Source organism: Enhydra lutris, unplaced genomic scaffold (assembly GCF_002288905.1).
Source record: "Enhydra lutris kenyoni isolate GAN:26980312 unplaced genomic scaffold, ASM228890v2 scaffoldscaffold28, whole genome shotgun sequence".
NCBI classification, from domain to species: Eukaryota; Metazoa; Chordata; class Mammalia; order Carnivora; family Mustelidae; genus Enhydra; species Enhydra lutris.
The window spans coordinates 22,788,257-22,809,903 of record NW_019154112.1 but is presented as its reverse complement, the minus strand read 5'-3'; the positions used below and the strand labels follow the sequence as shown (position 1 = coordinate 22,809,903).

The 21,647-nt window shown below is 34.4% G+C and overlaps 1 protein-coding gene across 1 annotated transcript in view; it reads left to right on the top strand.

Moving 5' to 3' along the window:
* The window catches only part of LOC111152354 (tubulointerstitial nephritis antigen), an 89,628-nt gene that overhangs the window by 30,570 nt on the left and 37,411 nt on the right, over positions 1–21,647 (top strand). The window contains exons 5-9 of the mRNA XM_022510863.1: positions 231–354; positions 4,149–4,299; positions 6,739–6,919; positions 8,567–8,612; positions 11,793–11,916. Of these exons, the coding sequence (XP_022366571.1) occupies positions 231–354; positions 4,149–4,299; positions 6,739–6,919; positions 8,567–8,612; positions 11,793–11,916 (626 nt within the window). The remainder of the gene's footprint in view (positions 1–230; positions 355–4,148; positions 4,300–6,738; positions 6,920–8,566; positions 8,613–11,792; positions 11,917–21,647) is intronic.

The following is a 21,647-nucleotide window of genomic DNA, read 5'->3' as shown; positions in this document are numbered from 1 at the left end:
CTACATCTTGTTCTTAAGATATTGCTCTATGTTAGGATTCCCTGCATTGAATTATTTTTAAATGTATATGAAATAGAAATCCTACACTATTAATACCTTTCAAGGATGTCATCAGAAAACATGAATGTATAAAAAATAATGATAAACATTATAAAAAGCCTTGGCACATTCTTATAACAGTTATTGGGATACATTTGAAGAAATCTGACATGTCTGCTTCTCTTCTTTAGGCTTCTTTACCTGCAACAACTGATCTTCCAGAGTTTTTTATTGCTTCTTATAAATGGCCTGGATGGACTCATGGCCCATTGGATCAAAAAAATTGTGCTGCATCATGGGCATTTTCTACTGCAAGTAATAAAGTCATTTTAGTTACTTCCTTGTAATTCTCCCTTTAAGTCAAGATTCTGGGACAGTAATTAAAAGATTTTGAAATTTAGAATATTTCAATATTAACATTTGGCCAATTAAAATAAAATCATATTCAGACCAGAGAAAGCAGCCTGAACATTATATAAAAATTCCATTTTCACTCTGAAAATTCATCTTGATTTTTAGGGTATAATTTTAATTGGAGAATAAATCAAAAGAGCAACAAAGAAAAGTTACCAAAATTTTTTTGTCCTTTGAGTTAAAGCCAGATGATAAGAAGAGTGTAAAGTATGTCTTCATTCATAATATTATCTGTAATACTAATATGAAATTACACATACCTATATAATTCATGTATTCTTTTTCCTTTACAAATTTGCAAAAAAAAGTCTTATTATTAAACTACTTTGATGTAAAGAAATACTTCAGAACAAGATAATAATGGATTAAATGGGTTTTATCATTTAGATGAAAGCAAATTTGTAGCTTTTGACTCTAAAATGTTTAAGAGTAGCTTCCAAATTAGTATTGCTGTTACTTCAAAAGGATCAGGAATACTACTTTTATAGTTACTTTCATAAAAGTTCACAAGTCCAATAAATCAATACTCAAGTTAATCTTAAGTTTTGGTCTCTAAGGTATCCTCAAAGGAATGTTAATTATATTGCAGCAAATAACTTAAGCCTAACATAATGTTGATTGGCTACTATCAAAGGTCTTCATTAAACTATGTTCTAGGCTTTGAAGGTAATTTCAAGAGTGCTCAGAATTCTAAATTCTTAGCACAGAAAACATTGTAAAACAGGTACATAGGTTTACAGAGATGCCAAGCTCTGAAGGGTAATACTATTTTAGACAGAAAAGTGCTGATATACTTGTTTAAATATCATTGCTTCATAATATAAGCTAGTTTGTTTTAGAAATGATGACTTTGGCCAAGCTTACCCCTGGAATGGCTTTATCTACTAAGTCTATTCTACTTCCTACTCCTCTAAAACAAATGCTTTCTGGATTTCTGATATTTGATCACTTATTAAGGATCCACATGGTGGTCCTGTTTGAGCCTTGCTTCACATGGGTAGGGAGATACTTAATCAGATAAATCATTTGTCACTTTGTGTTCATGTGGTTAATGTATTACACCTCTTAGGGGATATATAAGAATTTTGCTTTAAATGGAAGCTAGACCAGTATTTCTGAAGCTATCTTAGGAAAGATGTTGCTGGTTAAATAGTGAGAGTAACATGCTAGTCTGATTTGGATGGTGTATTTTGGTGTCCCCAAGACATAGTCCCACGAATGGCCTCTGCCGAGGTTTATGTATGGATTTGTCTCCTACCTAATTCACCAAAACACTAGAAAGAGGGTTTTCAACACTTCTGTGGTTTCAGATGACATGGTTTTTATCTTGTGTATTCAGTATGACAAATCAAACTCATGCTGGTTTTTTTCTGAGTATGTTAGGTAAAGAAAAGAATAAACTAGGTTCTTTTAAGAATCCGTGTAACTGTGTCAGAAAATAATAGTTAAAACAAGAAAAAAATGTTTTTCAAAGAAGCTAAAAGCTATTAGATGAGATAAAGAAGACATTTTAAAATATACATATATAAAACAAAAATTAGACAGCCAAATACAATTTAAGGACGATGTCAGAGACAGAAGAGGTGAAAGAGTTTGAAATGGGAGGCGTGATGCTTGTCACAGGCAAAGATGGAGATATAATAAATAAGCAGGGGAAATGGCAGTGTGTCTCAGAGTTAAAGGCCAATAATAGTTTTCAAAAAGAGGGTAGAAATCAATTCACTGAGCTGAGTCATTCTTAAGTATTTCAAATGAATTTGGATTAAACATTCACTGAGATTCAGAAATGTTTGTCAAAGAGCAACATATTGTGTCCCGTTGGAATTTAAAATATTTATCCTTGAGTTGAAATCTACAGATTCATGGGGTTGGGAGGGATCTTAGAGGTCGCATTTTTCAAGCCTTTGGTTTTCTAAAAAAAGTACAAGTAGATAAAATGACTAACCCTATCTCAGAAATGATCCTGGAAGTCAGGTTACTGATTCCTTGACTGCTGTTGTCCCAAGTAGTTTTTGAACTAGGGAATAGTTAGACTAACATTTTCAAATTTACATTGGATTCTGAACCCTTGATCTGAAAGTCAAAGCATCAGAAATTTTCTATTTTCTTCTATGAAAGAAGGAGTTATTTTCTTTTTTTTTTAGATTTTTTTTTTAAGATTTTATTTATTTATTTGACAGACAGAGATCACAAGTAGGCAGAGAGGCAGGCAGAGAGAAAGAGGAGGAAGCAGGCTCCTTGCCTAGCAGAGAGCCCAATGCGGGGCCCGGTCCCAGGACCCTGGGATCATGACCTGAGCTGAAGGCAGAGGCTTTAACCCACTGAGCCACCCAGGCGCCCAAGGAGTTATTTTCTTGAGAATAGCAGAGGTGATAGTAGAATGTCATCTGCTCTTATGAAATATATCCCAGCATAGTAAGAGGTGGGAATTGAGAAGGAAGTAGGAGGTTATAGACTGAACAGATATTGAACATTTAAAATGTGCCAAAATTGCACTGCAGAATTATACATATGCTGTAGTTACATAAAAACCCTGTACATACAGAAATATATATGTAAATGAATTATTTAAAAATGAATTATTTTAGAATAATTCTAAATTAGCTCCTTGAGAAGTTCCAGTATACAGATAATTTTGATGGGCAAAACTACAGCTTCTTCTGAGAAAATCGGATGGATAAAGAAAGTTTACTTTTTTGCCTTTAATTAAAAGTAATTAAGTTTAAATATCAAGAACAAACTATACCAGTTACCCAACAACCACAAAAATTTGTACCAAAATTTTCCCATGATCTCATCATTCGTATTAGTTTATCATGGTAGCATAATCAAAAAGATAATGTAAGTAGTTTTCTGATACTGGTCGGTTAATTTCGCTAGTTTATTTTTCTGTGAGTGTAGCATTGTGATTCTTGTTCATCATTATAATTTCTAGTGCTTAGTACAGTGCCTATCCCCGCATAGGCAGTCAATAAGTATGTATTGGGAAAAGGAATGAACTAATTAATGACAGCCATGGAATTTTATATTGTTATCAAGTTATATCAAGTATAAACAAGGTGAATTCCATGTCCATGTAATATAGGATCATGATTTCCAAAAGTATTATAAAGATAAACATGTGCTGTTAGTTTTTAGATATTTATAAGGTTCATATTAGTATAGATTAACTTATGGTGTTCAGAGTAGCCAACCCAGATACTGGTTAAAAACCAAGCATTCAGTTTATTACAATACATCAGATTAACTTGGATGAATTTCCAGTTAGTATTTCTATAAATTTTTCTGATTTCTTCCACTTAGTTGTACTCATTTCAAAATTTATATGTTTATCCATGATTATATGTGAGGTACAGGAGTTACAAATGTAAATGAGACATGATTCTTGCCCTCAAGGAGTTTCACTTGACAGATTTCTTAATGAAAAATTCATAAGTGTATAGAACATGAAAGGAACAAGGGACTAGAAAAGTCTTTGAAGTCAATAAGGCAATTAAGCAAACCAAAATTGGATAAAAATTATGACTGAAATTGTGACCCAGTTGACTTTGCTGGAATACAGAGATACACTACTGACAATGGTTTTGATTTTAAATTACATAAAATTCTGAAGACTAGGATTCAAAAGAAGTTATGTAAATTATTAAAAATGCCACGTGCCATTTGAATATTAACCAGTATTCTGTTTGAAATAGGTGTGGCAGCTGACCGAATAGCAATTCAGTCCAAAGGTCGCTACACAGCCAATCTATCTCCTCAGAATCTGATCTCCTGCTGTGCCAAGAACCGACATGGATGCAATAGTGGAAGCATTGATAGGGCTTGGTGGTTCCTGAGAAAACGTGGGTAAATAGCTACCTGACATATGTTTCTAGGATTCTTATGAGTTCTTTTGGGGTTAGAATAAGGAAAAAAATAAATTGTAAGATTTTTACTAAAAAAATATGTATATATATGCTACACCTATATAAATATGTGTATTACCTTTAAATATATAAATATATTAATATATTTGGTTATCTACCAAGATTACAAGCTATTGGAGGTGATTATTTGATTAATAGTGATAGTGATTGATAGTGATAGTGATTATTTGAAGAATGTATACATTCCAGACTAAATTACTGGAAAGGCTCAAGTAAGCATTGTCTTCTTGTTGCTCTGTGCTAAATGGCTCTACTGAATCGCAGTGGGAATAGAGTAGTTGGCATTGCTGATACCCTGATGAGTCTTTGCGTTACCCAGGTAGATGGATAATGCTAGGTAAAAATTAGATGAAGAATAAGATGAATAAAATAAAGAATATATAGTTGCCTCAGCTTATCAACATCACTAAGTGTCACTGTCCCATTCAATGGGAAAAGGCAGGCTGTATTTCCTTACTCACATGTAGTCTGATACCTGTTGCATCCTCGTATCTACTGTAAGAGAGAATCTACGTAAAAGCTAAGTGATTTGGGTAAGGAAACTGCAGCTGATAACTAGTAGTATACATATGTACTGCTCACCTGTCCTTTTATCATCCACTGAGTACTCTAGGTTTGCTACAGAAGAGTCAGTTGCTATGAAAGCATGGATGTCAGATATTGATGGGTAGCAATAAATTTCTTTAAAAACATTTCATACATTTTGCTTAATAATGTGGTGGTTAGAATGAACAACTTGGGATGATACCTTCCTGGCATAGTAGTGCTTGGATGGCTTCTGTTTTGAAGTATGACAAAAATTAACAGAAGCTATAGAAGAAGCTCAGAAATAGAAATTAACATTGAGACCCAACTAAATCTTACTGTGGTGGTCTTCTCAGGTTACCATAACAAAATGCCATAGACTGGGGAGCATAAACAACAGGACTTTATTTCCCATAGTTCTGACGGCTGAGAAGTCCAAGATCAAGATATTAGCTGAATTAGTCCTGGCGAGAAACCTCTTCTCATTTGCCTTTTTGTTGTGTCCTCACGTGGGGGAAAGAGAGTGCTAGTATCTCTTTCCCTTCTTGTAAGGGCGCGAATGTCAGTGTGAAGGCCCCAACTCCATCACTTCATTTAAAGCTAATTATCTCAAAGGCCCCTCCAAACACCATTACATTAGGTGTTGGGGGGTTCAATACATGAATTTTGGGTGACACAATTCAAGCTACAGCACTGATTATCCCAAAACAATATGTTTAATGCAAGACTTTTTGGAAGTATTCATAGTCTTTAATGGCTTTGCTTTCATCATGCTCCTTGCTCAGATTCTCTTACTCTCTTGAACACTACTGAATTTTTCTGAAGCAATCCTATTGGATATTTCTATGGCCAATTCAAATTGAATATATATATATATAATCAAATTTTTTTGAACTTGGGATATTTATTTATTTATTAATTTCCTCAAAACATTTTTTTATTTTTATTAACATATAATGTATTATTTGCCCCAGGAGTACAGGTCTGTGAGTCATCAGGCTTACACATTTCACAGCACTCACCATAGCACATATCCTCCCCGATGTCCATAACCCAGCCACCCTATCCCTACCCCCCAACCCCCAGCAACCCTCATATAAAATCAATTTTATGGCTTATTTTCCTTATGATCTTCTTCTATATTCAATAAATAACTTTAGTTTTGGTTCCAAATAATTTGTATTTTACTATGTTCGGTTTCAAAATCAGAATTCAAAATTATTTTGTTTATTCTTCTGTATGATGTGTGTGTCTGATAACTTTCTACTCTATTAACTTTAAACACTATCTTAGTGTATAGTATTTCTCTCAAAATATGCTGAACCACAGAAACATATTGAACAATTGAAATCCTATGAGGAGTTATTTATAACTCAATAAAAATTTAAAAATAAAACAAAGAACAAAACATCCTTAATTATAATACTTACATCATTGATCAAAATACCCCATCTCATCATAATAAAATCATTGTCTTTTTCACATTAAACTTGGTTTTTCTACATTATAATTATAGATACAGGATGAAGTCCTGCCCCTATTAATATTACCACAGATTTTATTGGCAGTCACTTTTCATCTTTAGGAAATTCTGTACTGTAGATAAATTATTTATTAAAATGAATTGAAACAAGACTTTTAAAATTACAATAAAAATGAGGGGGCAGGGAAGAGTATAATATATTGAACTGGTATGTTGGAGTTAATCCACATTTTGAATGTTACACATGTGAGCAGTTAGGAAAATTTATAAATGTTTAATTCAGTAAAATTGCACATAGATAGTATATTACAGCATTTTCCTAAGTATTACTTCTTTGCTAATTCCTCATAGACTGGTGTCCCATGCATGCTATCCACTTTTCAAGGACCAAAATGCTACCAATGATGGCTGTGCCATGGCAAGTAGGTCTGATGGGCGCGGAAAACGGCATGCCACAAAGCCATGTCCCAACAACATCGAGAAATCGAACAGAATCTACCAATGTTCTCCTCCATACAGAGTGTCCTCCAATGTAAGTCTAAATGGCAAGAATTAACAATGGTTAACTTTCTCAAAAAGACATAGCTCTGCTGTTATTTAAACTCTTTAAAAACTATTATATTCTAAAGTAATGTTAGTTTTCAGAAATAATTTTTATATTCCTAAAGTGTCCATTAAAAGATTTCAGATTTCTGATCTTTGTATTATTAACAGCATGAATAATTATGTGACATATATTTACATACTTGACAAATAAAAGCTAAATCAGGGGTGCCTGGGTGGCTCAGTGGGTTAAAGCCTCTGCCTTTGGCTCAGGTCATGATCTCAGGGTCCTGGGATGGAGCCCCACATCGGGCTCCCTGCTCAGTGGGGAGCCTGCTTCCTCCTCTCTCTCTGCCTGCCTCTCTGCCTACTTGTGATCTCTGTCTGTCAAATAAATAAACAAAATCTTAAAAAAAAAAAAAACTAAATCAGACCTTTTTTCACTGACTTTACAGCAGTAGTAGTTCATTGTGCCAATCCTTTGCCTTAGTCCACAAAATAATTGAAGTAGACATAGCCATTATGGGAAAATGACTCCCTTAGATACTAGTTTTTCATGTTGAAAGCCTGGATAAATTTTACTTCATCATATCAGTGTTACCCAGACCTCACTTTCAGAATATCTGAAACTTCAGTGGCTTTCAGTTACCTACAGAATATGGTTTAGTTACCTACAGACTATGGCATATAGGTCTTCTATGATTTGGTTCTGACCTACTGCCTTTACAGACTTTTGTCCTATCTGCATATGCTCCTCCACCTGCTCATAATGCTCCTGATAAACAGGACTACTGTCTGCTCCCTAGACACATGGTGCTCTCTCATGCTTGTCTACTTAGGCAGATGATGATTCCTCTGACCCATGTTGGTTATCCCACCTATTTCCATCAGTAGAATCCCACACATGGTTCAAGGCCCAGGTTAAAACTTCATCTCCTCTGTGACCTTTCCTTGACTCCTACACAGGATTACTTTTCATTTGCATCCCTGGGAACTTGGAGCTTATCTTTGTAATAGAACTTAATATATTATAATGCAATTAGTTGTGCTACTGTCTGTCTACTCCACCAAAATGTAAATTCCTTGAGACAGGTACAGGGTCAGTATTTGTTTCTGTCCTAGTTTTTTGTATATACTCTGTGATCAATGCACATACATGAATGAATGAATAAATGAATGACCTGCCTTTTTACTAAGGGCTGCATCACACAGTGGGTGACAACATAGAAATATTTATACACTATAGCCACACTGAGGACCTCACTAAACAATCATCTGGGGTTCTTGTGATCAAAAGAATGGAGATGACACAAATCTCCACTGATAAAACATGGTTTTAATTAATTATTTTTTATCTGTGACCAGAAAAAGTTATTACTTTATTTCTTCTTCATTCCAAAATTATCACCAGTGGAAAAAGTCAATGAAACAAATGGGTCCATCTTGTCTTTAGCAACTTAATCAATGTGCTGTTTCACACTAAGTATTTCAAGGCATTATTAAGAGTAAATTATAAGTGGTCAAGGCACATTGGATTGTATAATTCTTAAATTGATTATGCAGCACCTAACTTATACACCAAACAATAGGTATAGTATGCTCTGATAATAATGTTTATTGATGCTTTCCCTTCTAGGAAACTGAGATAATGAAAGAAATCTTGCAAAATGGACCAGTTCAAGGTAAGTTTGAATGAAATATGGTTGTGTCTTATTTCTTTCATAAACAATATGACCTTTCAATTCATGCAAAAGGAGCTTAATAAAAGACAGAAAATTTTTACTTTTAGAGTGTTCATAAAGGTTCAACAGTTCTAATATCAGTGCAATTATAGCATATATGCTACCTAATAACTTCATTATCTGCCATTTTATTTTAAGAAGATAGGCACATTCATTGAGTTCCTAAATATTAATAACACATTTGATGAAAGTCTGCTGAATCTTTCCAAAAGTGATCATGGGCCAAATAGACAATCAAACATGAAATGCTAAATGGTAGAGCTCATTTAATTATTCAGTCATATTTAAGAATCATACATAGTATTAGAAATTTCCTCACCTTCACTTTAAAGGGATTAGGTAATGGATTGAAAAAAAATAAAGCTTTAGCAGTAGAAAAAAATCTAAATATTTTCCTTTTTCCGTAAACTCAAAATAAATTAAATAAGCCAGTGTGATTTTTGTGTTTTATAAAATGCCTTGTATTTTGATCAATTTTGTAAATGTGTTATGGCTAGTAAGTTAACAATAAATAAGAAAATGATATACTGAATTTACATTAACTTTCATTTTTAAGATATCATCTGTGAGATGTAATTCCTCTGTTTACCCACTGAATTTTATTTTGCACCACTGCAATGGATGAAGAAGATAGGTTTATAGAATATATTCCCTGACTAAACATTGCCTTGAGCAGCATGGAAGAACAAAGCAAGTGAGGCCTAAAACGGAAATTCAGGTTGTGAACATGTGAAAGCCCCAAAATATATTATCAGTGGAATGAACCAAATAAATTTAAATTAACCAAAATTAAATTTAAAACATTTGATATACACCTAAGGAATTATTGGTCAACAGCTGCTTTAGCTTTTCTGAATGCTGACCTAATTAGTACTAGTTCAGCATCTAGCAGGAATCACAGATTTTAAAGTTGTGTTGGAACGATCCTTATTGATCATTATCATCACTTAACATTTATTGAGAAACTAGAGCTTACACTAAACGTGTCCTGAATTTAATTCTAAAAATCCTGGGACCTTAAACAAAACCTGGATAAATGAAGAGAATTTTTTTTTCCTTATAATAATGTAATTTTTATTAGGTGTTATAAGACTGGGGGAGTCATATGTAATTTTACATGCATGCTTCAGTAAGTTAAGTTCATGTGACAAATTTAAAGGAGCATAGGCATTGGGAGTCAAGGCTGAATTCAAAATTCCACCTTTGACGTTTGCTACTTAGAATGATTTTGGGCAAGTTATTTCAGTTCCCTGAATCTTCAAGTCATTGTATAACTGTTTCAAGTTTCTCTATTTCTCTCTTTTAATGAGTCAGAAGAAATTTGGATCATAATTCTTTAAAACTGAGAGCCCCAGGGGTTTATTTTATAGTCAAGTACTTAAATGTTCATGAATTTCACATAATACATAAAAAATAATCAAAAGTGAGAATCACAGTAAGAATCAAATGATAAACATTTTAAAATAGTGGAGTTGAAATCCAAATTATTCAACGCCTATGTCAAGAACGTACCTCCTGCCAGCCCGAGCCAGGAGCAGAAGATAGTGTTGCCATCAAGGTGAGCTCCATCCTGCCCTCGGCCTCCTAACAATGCGGTGTGTATGCTTGCGGCAGTTTTCCAAAAGCAAAATTGCACTACAGTAACATATGTTATGTCCTTACGGGCTTATCAGGTCAGTTTTGGTGTCAGAAACTGAAACAAAGAGCTACCTTCAAGTTAATTGTAATGGTCTCTCTCCCACGCTTCTTCTGTCAGTACTGTTTCTCAGCAATGAAGCATATATTTTATTCCTGGTGCTTAAGGAGAGTTGAGAGGAGCTGAAGGGGTCAATGGTTCCACAGAAGAGAAAACCCACTAGCAGTATCTTCACATTTATATAAGTGCTGGTTGACTCATCTTGCTGTAGATGCCACATGATTGTCAGCACAGCATTGCCTGGTTAACATACAACATTTTCTCCTCGCTCAGTCCAAAGAATGGAAAAGGCAATAGAATGTTGGGTAAATAACAGGGTGTACATTCTTCTAAAATCTGTAGAATTAAAAATAAGTTTAGGTGCTGAAAAGAGAACAAAACAAGATCTGCATAAAGTACAGTTATATAAATTCTTAAAATCCTATGGGAATGTATTTTATTTATTTTTTGGGGGATGTATTTAAAGTAGATAAAGAAGACCTAACCTCTTTTGAGAATATTCAAACAGCATAAGAAAAAGCATGAAACATTGAAAAAGGAGATAAAAGGTGGAACATCAAAAAGCTATATATGACTTTGGAGTAGAAGTTTCATTTTAGGATCTGTCAAATACTTGTGACCTTAATTTTTTTATTATTATTTAAAAAAACATGTCAAACTAATATAGACAAGCATTGTGCATTTATCAAGGTATACTTATCTAGTCCCAACTAAAAATATTTTTAATTCATGTCTTCTGGAAGTTTAAAGTCTTCACCCTGAATTGTCTAAGCCCTTCAACAAAGCAGCACATGATATAGAAAAGACGTAATCTAGGTGAGGGAATGAAGGAGAGCTTTATCAAATATAAGCTTTTACTTTCTTAAGAATACAACAATGGCTTAGCTCTCCAGAGCTGGGAGGATGAAACTTTGTCAGAGTATGCTTGGGCCAGAGGTTTGCTTTTTATTCACACTCACCAAGAAAAGGTTTGCATTTATTTCCAAGGATTAAGGACAATTACTTTAAGCCCTGTTTGCTAGGTTCACCTTTCACTGCTAGCTTAATTGGAGTTTTAAGAGGCTCCTGGTGAAGTCCAAGGTTAATGGAGAAATAGCAATCACCAGCCAAGTGCACTGGGGCTTCTCTGCAAGGGTCTGAATTCCTAGTAACAATGGTACTGTCAATTAAGAATAGATGGTGTTTTAAAGGTATAATGTGTACTTAAGTAATATCCTAAGTAGCTAAAAGTTGTTTTTATAAGAGAACAACAATAAAAAATTGCAGCAATTAAATAAAGTAGAAAAGAAAATTAGGCTGAGTTGCAAAGTCCCTCCTTAGATTCTCCTGCTGGCATTTTAACCGTTGATTGTTCTGTGAGAATTTCTAGAGATTTTAAAAGAGATTTGTTTAAAACTGTTTCATTCTGTTGGGTTTTATTTTAGCCATAATGCAAGTCCATGAGGATTTCTTCCATTATAAGACAGGGATATATAGACATGTTACCAGAACAAATGAAGAAGCAAGCAAATATCGAAAGCTCCAGACGCATGCAGTCAAACTTACTGGGTAAGGCAATTTCTTAAAAATCTTCATTTAATGCTTTTGGGAAATGAAACTGAACATACATGTGCATACAGGTATCAGAATTCTCCTTGGTATGAAAGAGTTCTTTACAAATTAAAGGTTATCCAAACCTGGACACTATTTAGTCATTATTTTAAAGTCTGGTTAAAAGGTAACTCAATATTCTGGAAAAGATGATCATTTCCTCTCTCTCAGTTGTGAGTGTATTCTAAAAATCTGTTTTAAGGACAAGGGAAATATATTATTGGAATAAATTGTACATATGGCATAAGCAGGGAAAGAGTACAAATCCAGAGAATATTAGGATTTGGAAAGAAGGTTTTAGACAAAATTATGAATGGAAGTGATTAGCAGGAAGAAAGAAAAAATAGGGTCACCTTTAATTCAGTATGAAATTACTTTTTGTATTTCTTTGAGCATTTTAGAAATTACACTTAGCAAATTGTGGGTAAAATACATTCATCTCTACGAGGGCAAGAAATAGCTTCAAAATCGGCTTGCATTATGAGTAAGTAGATTCATAAATAGACTGTACTCAAAAGAGAGTGTGGTCATCTGAGACCACTTTCCCCAGTGCCTTCTCCAGCTCATTCTGACTCTGCCCTGCCTTTAAGACCTTTCTTCTAATGTCTCAGTCCCACTCCAACAAAATGCTACAGGAAATGTTTCTGGGTCTTTTTTTTTTTTTTCCATGTCCATCCATGTCCTCACTTTGCCATCATGGTAAATGACTTTGCTCCTATTGAACATGTCCTTCCTGTCAAAATTTGGTTAAATCATTCTTATACATCTCCTCACCTCTCCTCCTCTTCCACATCTTATATTTATTAGTAATATTATGATTCTTACATATTACAGGATTATAGAATTTACATTCTGCTCTGAAACTATAATACTAATAGTTGCTTAAGCTTTATGGTGTATTAATAGAGTCAATGATAAGCAAATATGTTTATGATGGCTTTTCTGTCCTTGAGTTTAATTTTTATCAGTTATGTTGTTGAATAATTTTGTTAAATTATTTTCCAGCAATTATTGTTTTAATTTATCATTTTTTAAATTAATTTTTTTAATCAAGAAGGACTCTTAATGCCTGTGTTCCCTAATTTCTTACATGTTTGAGGAAGTGTTTGTTTTCCTTTAATTCAAGAATAATACTATGTATAAAATTCTGGGATATAGTAACTTCAGAACTTTGCCAATGTTGCTCCAGGGTTTCTGGCATTAAGTTTTCCTGCAGAAAAACCTCTGGCTAACCAAATGTTTCTGTCTCCTTAGAAGTGACATGACTTTTTCTATTTGAACACTCATACTTGTTTCTTTCATCCTTGAATTAAATATATTCACTTTTTAAAGTACATATTATACATATGTTGGATCTTCTATACCGCCTATTATCTTTTTAATAACATTTATACTGTAAGTTTATTTGTGTTTTGTTGTGTATGATTTCTTTCTACATTGTCCCATCTATCCTAGAACATTTATCATATTTGGCGTTTATTCTCCAAATGGCTCTTGCTTCTGAAATATTTATTTTTTTAAATATTTAATTTATTTATTTGACAGACAGAGATCACAAGTAGGCAGAGAGGCAGACAGATAGAGAGAGGGGGAAGCAGGCTCCCTGCTGAGCAGAGAGCCCGATGTGGGGCTCAATGAGCCCGATGTGGGGCTCAATCCCAGGACCCTGGGATCATGACCTGAGCTGAAAGCAAAGGCTTTAACCCACTGAGCCATCCAGGCACCCCATCTCTGAAATATTTTTATATATTTTTTTCTTTTGATTGTCCTTCAAGCTCTTTGAGCTATGGGTTAGAGAGTTCATATAATTTCTTTGAGTGTATGTCTGACTTCTCTAGTGTTTTTGAATAATTCTTTTTGAGCTGTACATCTTCATGGGCTTTCCCTACCTTCTTTTGCAAAATTTAATCTTAAAGTTATGCATTTTACTCTCTATCATGTCCTCTCTTTCTACTGCACTTTCTCTACCCTCACCTCAAAAGTTCCTCAGCCCCCTACATACTATCAATGAATTATGGCATTCAGTCTGGCCACTATTCTAACCCTCTGCTTGAGGCTACACTTCCTTTCTTATCTAGTTAAAATACCATGGCTAATCATTATACTCAATCACACACCTTGGACTCCTCTGGCCCTGCTTCATTCATCATACTTGCTTATCAAAATATCAACTCTGGTTAAATTCTATTTGGCCTATTTTTTTTTAATTGTGTTTATTTATTTATTTTTAAATTCCAGCATAGTTAGCATACAGTGTATATAGTTTTAGGTGTAAAATATAGTGATTCACCAGTTCTATACATTAATCAGTGCTCATGAAGATAAGTGTATTCTTAACCACTTTACCTCTTTCACCCATTCTCCCACCCATCTCGCTTCTGGCAACCAGCAATTTTCTATATTTAAGAATCTGTTTTGTTGTTGTGGTGGTGGTTGTTATTGGTGGTGGTCTCTTCATTTATTTGTTTTGTTTTTTAAATTCCACATATGAGTGAAATCATATAGTATTTGTCTTTCTCTGACTTATTTCACTTAGCATTATACTCTTTAGCTCCATCCATGCCATTACAAATGGTGAAATTTCATCCTTTTTTATAGCTGAATAATATCCCATTGTGTGTATGTGTGTGTATTTATGTGTATGTATATATATACACATACACATGTATATGTGTATATACGTGTGTGTGTGTGTGTGTGTGTGTGTGTGTGTATCCATTCATCTATTGATATTATTATCCATTCATCTATTGATGGATACTGGGACTGCTTCCATATCTTGACTATTACAAGTAATGCTACAATAAACCTAGGGGTGCATATATCTTTTCAAATTAATGTTTTTGTAACCTTTGGGTATATGCCCAGTAGTGGAATTTCTAGATCATATGGTAATTCTATTTTTAACTTTTTGAGGAACCTCCATACTGTTTTCCACAGTGGCTGCACTGGTTTGCATTCCCAACAGTGCATGAGAGTTCCCATTTCTCCACTCCTCACTAGCACTTATTCCTTGTGTTTTTGATTTTAGCCATTCTGATAGGTGTGAGGTAATATCTCTTTGTGGTTTTGATTTGTATTTCCCTGACGATCAGTGATGTTGAGCATCTTTTCATGTGTCTGTTAGCCATCTGTATGTCTTTTTTTAAAAATTAAATTTAATTTTTTTCAGTGTTCCAAGATTCATTGTTTATACAGTACACCTAGTGCTCCATTCAATACGTGCCCTCCTTAATACCCACCACCAGACTCACCCAATCCTCTATCCCCCTCCCCTCAAAAACTCTCCATTTGTTTCTCAGAGTCCACAGTCTCTCATGCTTTGTATCCTCCTCTAATTTCCCCCAATTCACTTTTCCTTTCCTTCTCCTAATGTCCTCTATGTTATTCCTTATGCTCCACAAGTAAGTGAAACCATATGATAATTGACTTTCTCTGCTTGACTTATTTCACTCAGCATAATCTCCTCCAGTCCTGTCCATGTTGATACAAGAGTTGGGGATTTATTCTTTCTGATGGCTGTGTAATATTCTATTGTATATATGGACCATATCTTCTTTATCCATTTGTCTGTTGAAAGGTATCTTGGCTCTTTCCACAGTTTGGTGATTGTGGCCATTGCTGCTGTGAACATTGGGGTACATATGGCCCTTCTTTCCAGTACTTCTGTATCTTTGGGGTAAATACCCAGTAGTGCAATTGCAGTGTCATAGGGTAGCTCTATATTTAATTTCTTAAGGAATCTTCACACTGTTTTCCAAAGTGGCTATACCAACTTGCATTCCCACTGACAGTATAAGAGGGTTCCCCTTTCTCCACATCCTCTCCAACATTTATTGTTTCCTGTCTTGTTAATTTTGGCCATTCTAACTGGTTTAAGGTAGTATCTCAATGTGGTTTTGATTTGAATCTCCCTGATGGCTAATGATGATGAACATTTTTTCATGTCTGCTAGCCATTTGTATGTCTTCTTTGGAGAAGTGTCTGTTCATGTCTTCTGCCCATTTTTTGACATGATTATCTGTTTTTTGAGTGTTGAGTTTGAGGAGTTCTGTATAGATCTTGGATATCAGCCCTTTGTCTGTAGTGTCATTTGCGAATATCTTCTCCCATTCCATGGGTTGCCTCTTTGTTTTGTTGACTATTTCCTTTGTTGTGCAGAAGCTTTTGATCTTGATGAAGTCCCAAAAGTAATTTTTGCTTTTGTTTCCTTTGCCTTTGGAGACTTTTTTTTTTTTTTTTTTTGAGACATGTCTTGAAAGAAGTTGCTGTGGCTGATGTCAAAGAGTTACTGCCCGTGTTCTCCTCTAGGATTTTGAAAGATTTCTGCTTCACGTTGAGGTCTTTTATCCATTTTGAGTTTATCTTTGTGTATGGTGTAAGAGAATGGTTGAGTTTCATTCTTCTATACACAGCTGTATGTCTTTTTTGAAAGGTTTCATTTAACCAGAAATTTCAAGCAGTTATTTAATACTACCAGGCAATCATATTCTGGATTCCTATTTTGCTTCATGCCCCTCCCTTCAATTGATTATCTCAAAACTTACTCTTTTTCCTTGAATTCCCAATACCTACATCCTTATGTTTTTAGCTCATAACCCTGAATTCTATTTCACCAAAAAGAATAAAGCAATCTGAGAACAACCTGCAGTATCACAGATACCACCTACTCACATGCCTTCCCTCATACTCTTTCTTCCCACTTCTTACATAGATAAAACATCCATATTCCTATTTAAATCCCTCTTGCTATAGTGTAGACCCCAAACCCTCTCCACTATTCAAGAATATAGGGAAACGACTTTCTGTTTTTTTTCTCTGTAATCAAAAAAAATTATTTCTGCTACAATATAAGCATGCAATTATTTCTCAGATAGTATGAAAAAATACTTTCAAGATTGTCTAGATTTATTTTCTTCAATTTTTCTCTGCCCATGTTTTCTTAAACTTCTTCATCATTTTTCACTTCCTCTCTCCTATTCACAAAAAATATTCATTTTAAGTTTATCAATGGCTTTTTCATTGCTATATCTATAAGGCAAAATCCAGACTTGCCCATCTCCTCCATCTGACTTTTCTTTACTGGCTGTGATTTTTCAGTCAGTTTCAGCTAGTTTTTCCCCCTGTACTTCTATACTTCTTACTGTTGGAATGCTCCAGGATCAGTTCTTAGTCCTTTTCTCCCTTCTATTCTCAGTCGTTCTCTTAACAGGTTCTCAACTCATCCTGACTTTGAGTACCATCTCAGTATGTCACCAATGGAATCGATATCTCCAGCCCAGATCTCTCTCCTGATCTCCAGACTCCTATGTTCCCTGGGCTATTTGACATCCCCACCTGGATACCTAATAGATGACTCAAATTCAGCAGTTCTAAAACAGACCTGCAGATCTTCCCATTTCTACATGCTGAACAATATCTAGCTTTTCTATATTAGTTGATGGCAATGACATTTTCCATGTGCTCTAAGTGGAAACCTTGGAGTCTTTAGAATTATGTTTTATTCCTCTGCTTAAAACTCACTTCCAATGTCAGGAACTCTGTTGGTTCTTTCAACTTATATCTGGAATCCAACCACCTTTCATTTTCTGAACTACTACCACCCTTGCTTGAACCACCATTACCCATTATTTTGTACATGGGTCTTCCTGAATTTACCTTTGCTTTTAACAGTCTAGTTTCAACAGAGAAATATTCCTTTACAACATTAGTCAGATCTTGTTGCTCCTTTGCTCAGAACTCTATATTTTCCCATTTCCCACAGAGTAAAAGCCAGGGTCTTTACAAAAACCTGCATGATCTGAGGACTCTCCCATCTGTCTGCCAACACCCCCTCAACTTCTGATCTCAATTTCTGTTAATCTTTACCTTGTTCTTCCTGCTTTGCTACCCTTTAATGTTCCAGGAACCCACACCCCAGGTCTCTCCCTTTGCCAAAATGCTTTTTATCAGATTTCCAGCTCCTTAGTTTCTGTATCTCCATCTACTCTTGGCTTAGATCTCATCTTCTCAGTGTGAGTTCCTGACTGCCCTATTTAATGCTGTTACCTGCCCTCTCCTCCAGCATGTCTGAACCCCCTTACCTGATCTATTTAATTTTTTTTTCATAACAATGATCACTTTCTAATATACAATTTAATTTAATTAGCTTTTTATGTTCATTGTGACTTCTGCATCCCTAGTAGAATGAAGCTACAGGAGAACAGGTGTCTGTATTATTGATTAACATTGCCAAACTACATAATACAGTGCTGACCCATAATGTATTTAATACTTCCACTAGTATTAAGAAGGATATATATTGCATAGAGCACTGGGTGTGATGCATAAACAATGAATTTTGGAACACTGAAAAAATAAAATAAATTTAAAAAAAATTATATATTTTTTAACCTTATGCTCAATGCTAGTTCTTATTTAGTCCTCAACTTTAAATGGAACAGCTCTTTGTTGAGAAATAGAGTGAGGGGCAGTTTGGAGGAGATACCTGATGCACTCAGTTTTAACTGAAATTTTTAATTGTTGGGCCCATGCTCATCAAATCAACTCTGGTCCCTTTGTTCACAGCTCAGAGAATTTGGTGGTTCTCAGAATATCTTGCATGTATCTTTGCTGTTATCTACTCTTTGCCTTTATTTTTGCCTCCCCTTACTCCATCTTCCAACCACTGTCTTTGACAGGTTAGCCAGGACTTTGGCAGCCCAGTGGGCTTCCACTGTAGTTTCTTCTTCAGTTGACCCCTCTTGGGTATAGTGGGAAGGGATTGACATAATCTGATTGTTGTGGCCCGCTCATGTTCTTGTTATAAAGATCTTGAGAGGTACTTCTGGACTGTCTTGCATATTTTTAGGGGGAAAATGTAACTGTCAAGGTCTGGAGATGAAGGGGGAGGGTTGTGGTCAGTGTTGTTGCTCAGCATTTATTCTTGTTTTGGTACAGAACAAAATGTGTGTTGTCATTATTACTCAAAGTTGTCATTTGGGATTATAGCTATTTGCTTGGTTCACTAAAGATAAGAAGAAGTACTGAGATTTTAAAATCTGTTTTGTTTATTTTATTTTTTCTTTTCTAATTGTTGAGTGACTTTTCAGGAAGGCAAATGGTATACAAATACCTTTGTATCTCCACTCAAACTAGAAATTCAGCTTTGCTGTATTTCCATTTTTTTTTCAGTTTGTAAGTCATAGTCCTTCTAAAGCTCTCCTTCCTATGCACATTTCAGTATTAATTTTTGTCTTTTCTAATGATGTTCTTGACTTAGAAAATTTTCCTACCACATACCTGATGATTGAAATGATGTTTCTTCTCATTTAGAGAACTATGAAAATGCTAACATTGAGGTAGAGTCTTTCTTGATTTATTAGAATTGATTGTTTGTCATCTCTTCCACCTATTTAGCCATGCTGGTCATGTTTTCTTCACTCTATTCCTAAATTCATTCATGCTGCGATTGAACAAGATATAAATGTGTTTCTATTTAATTACACAGACACTCTTTGTATATCTTCCATGTTCAATATGTCAGTTGCAGTAATGTGTTCAGTTTTATAAACTTCTAGGAAATTGAGACCTTTATAAATTTACCTTACATGTGTGGCAATTAGCAAGGCTCATTCGCTAGTAGGCAAATTACTTTTAGAGAATGTGTTTGTTTTTCAGAAATATTTTAGGTCATCTGGGCATTGTTAGGTGCCCTGGAGCAGTAGATTTTAATTCATTTCTCCATTAGTAATTCCTGATGGTAATTACTGCATTCAGAAAATTAATGCATCAGTGAATTAGAGAGTAATCAAATAGACTGTGTAAGTTAATGTTCCTTATCAGAAAGCTTAAATATTCTCCTATGAAGTACCTTGCAAATTTATCACAACAAATTCTACTTGCTGCCCTTTCTGTAGAAGACAAAGCTATTAGATTTAACTTACTTGAACAAATGATCTTAGTATTTCTTTTAAAGATTGCTTTGACTGTAAAGAATGTGATACAAAAAGGCAAATTATAGTAAGCCAAGTAAAAGATAACAGTCTGGACTTGATAAGTTGGTGGAGGAGTTGGGGAGACATGAATGAATAAAAAAATATTTAAGGAGAAAAGCTGGCAGATGCAACATGCTTTTGGAATAGAGCATGGACAATGAGATGGGGAAAGAGTTCACTAATGGGCCTGATGATTTTGAGATGTCTTTAAGATATAAATATGCAGATCGGCATCAGAGGAGACAGATATACTGATCTCAAGGTCATAGGAGAGAGAAGATTTGAAGACAGATGAGACTAAACAGAATAAGAAAAAAAAAAAAAAAGAAAGAAAGACTGATTGAGACTACACCATTGGGAAAATCCAATATTTAATGACTGGCTAGAAAATGATGAGTTTATAAAGAAGGAGAAAGGAGGCCAGCAATTTTTGTTTGTTTTTTTTTTGAAGATTTCTGAGAAAGCTATAAAGCTATAAGAATGACGTTCCAGAGTAATTTAAGGGATTGGTTTTAGAGAGAGACTGAGTGGCAAATTCCTTTTATTGGGAGAAGGCAAAGAGGACGAGATGAGATGAAACATTTTTAGCATTTAAGATAAGGGTAAATTGAGGAAAATTCCCACCAAATTGTTTGTTTGTTTCTCTCTCTCTCTCTCTCTCTCTCTCTTTCTTTCTTTCCATCTATCTCCAGAATGTAGAAGGTAAGGTAATCTCTAAAGGAAAGAGGTAGTGAGAGAGAGAGATGCATTATCAGAAATTTGATGTGTTGAACCATGATGATTTGCAATGATCATCTAGAAGTTTAGGAGAAGGAGTTGCCCAGAGGAACCTGATGGGATTGCTGCACATTGCTGATGGTACCCTTCAGCCCCCTTGTATGTGCCTTCCGCAGTTGTAGTCAACTGCTTCAGTGTTTGTAGCAAAAATGAGTAGTTGAATTCATTCAAGTTGGGCAGTTTTCCAGATGGATACAATGAAGAGTCAGAAAAACAAGGCGTTTAGGGTGTGAATATTGAAAATATCGCTAAAATGACAGAAAGCTTAATTAGCCCAATTAAAAGAGAGAATTGATAGACTTGGAGAAAATAGAAAAATCATTAGATTGAGGCAATGATGATTTAATTTCAGTGATTTTCTAATTCTCTATTTTTCTTAACTTTTAAATTTTTTAATCATTATTTATGAGAAAAAATATAATCATGTAATATTAAGGAAGTAATACTTTACAAATTATGAATACAGTATTAAATGATGACTATAGGCCATAACTTTTTTATGTTAGTGCCTAATTATGTTGTAATACCGATTGTCTACTTTGTAGTCATAAACTTTTGATATCTATTATATCTAACTCTATATCTAGCCATCCAGTGATCCATCCATCCAAACAAAGATACTTGTCTAAGAAAGTATAAAAATATTTCAAAGTTAAGTTTCCAACATATTTTTCCATATTTTCTATACATATCATAAGTAGCAAGGATTCCAGGAGCATTATTATTATTTAGTGTCATTACAAATTACTTGACATAGCCTTAATGTGGTCACCACTTGTTTTTCCCCATTCATCTTTTTCCTTTCCTATTTCCTTTCTGAAAAACAACTGAACATTAAGCCTGAATTTTCATGCTAGATTATGTTTAACCCATGGCAAATTGATAAATTCTGAGCAGATGTTTTAATTAGAGGTTTTTATTTTTTATTTTTTTTAA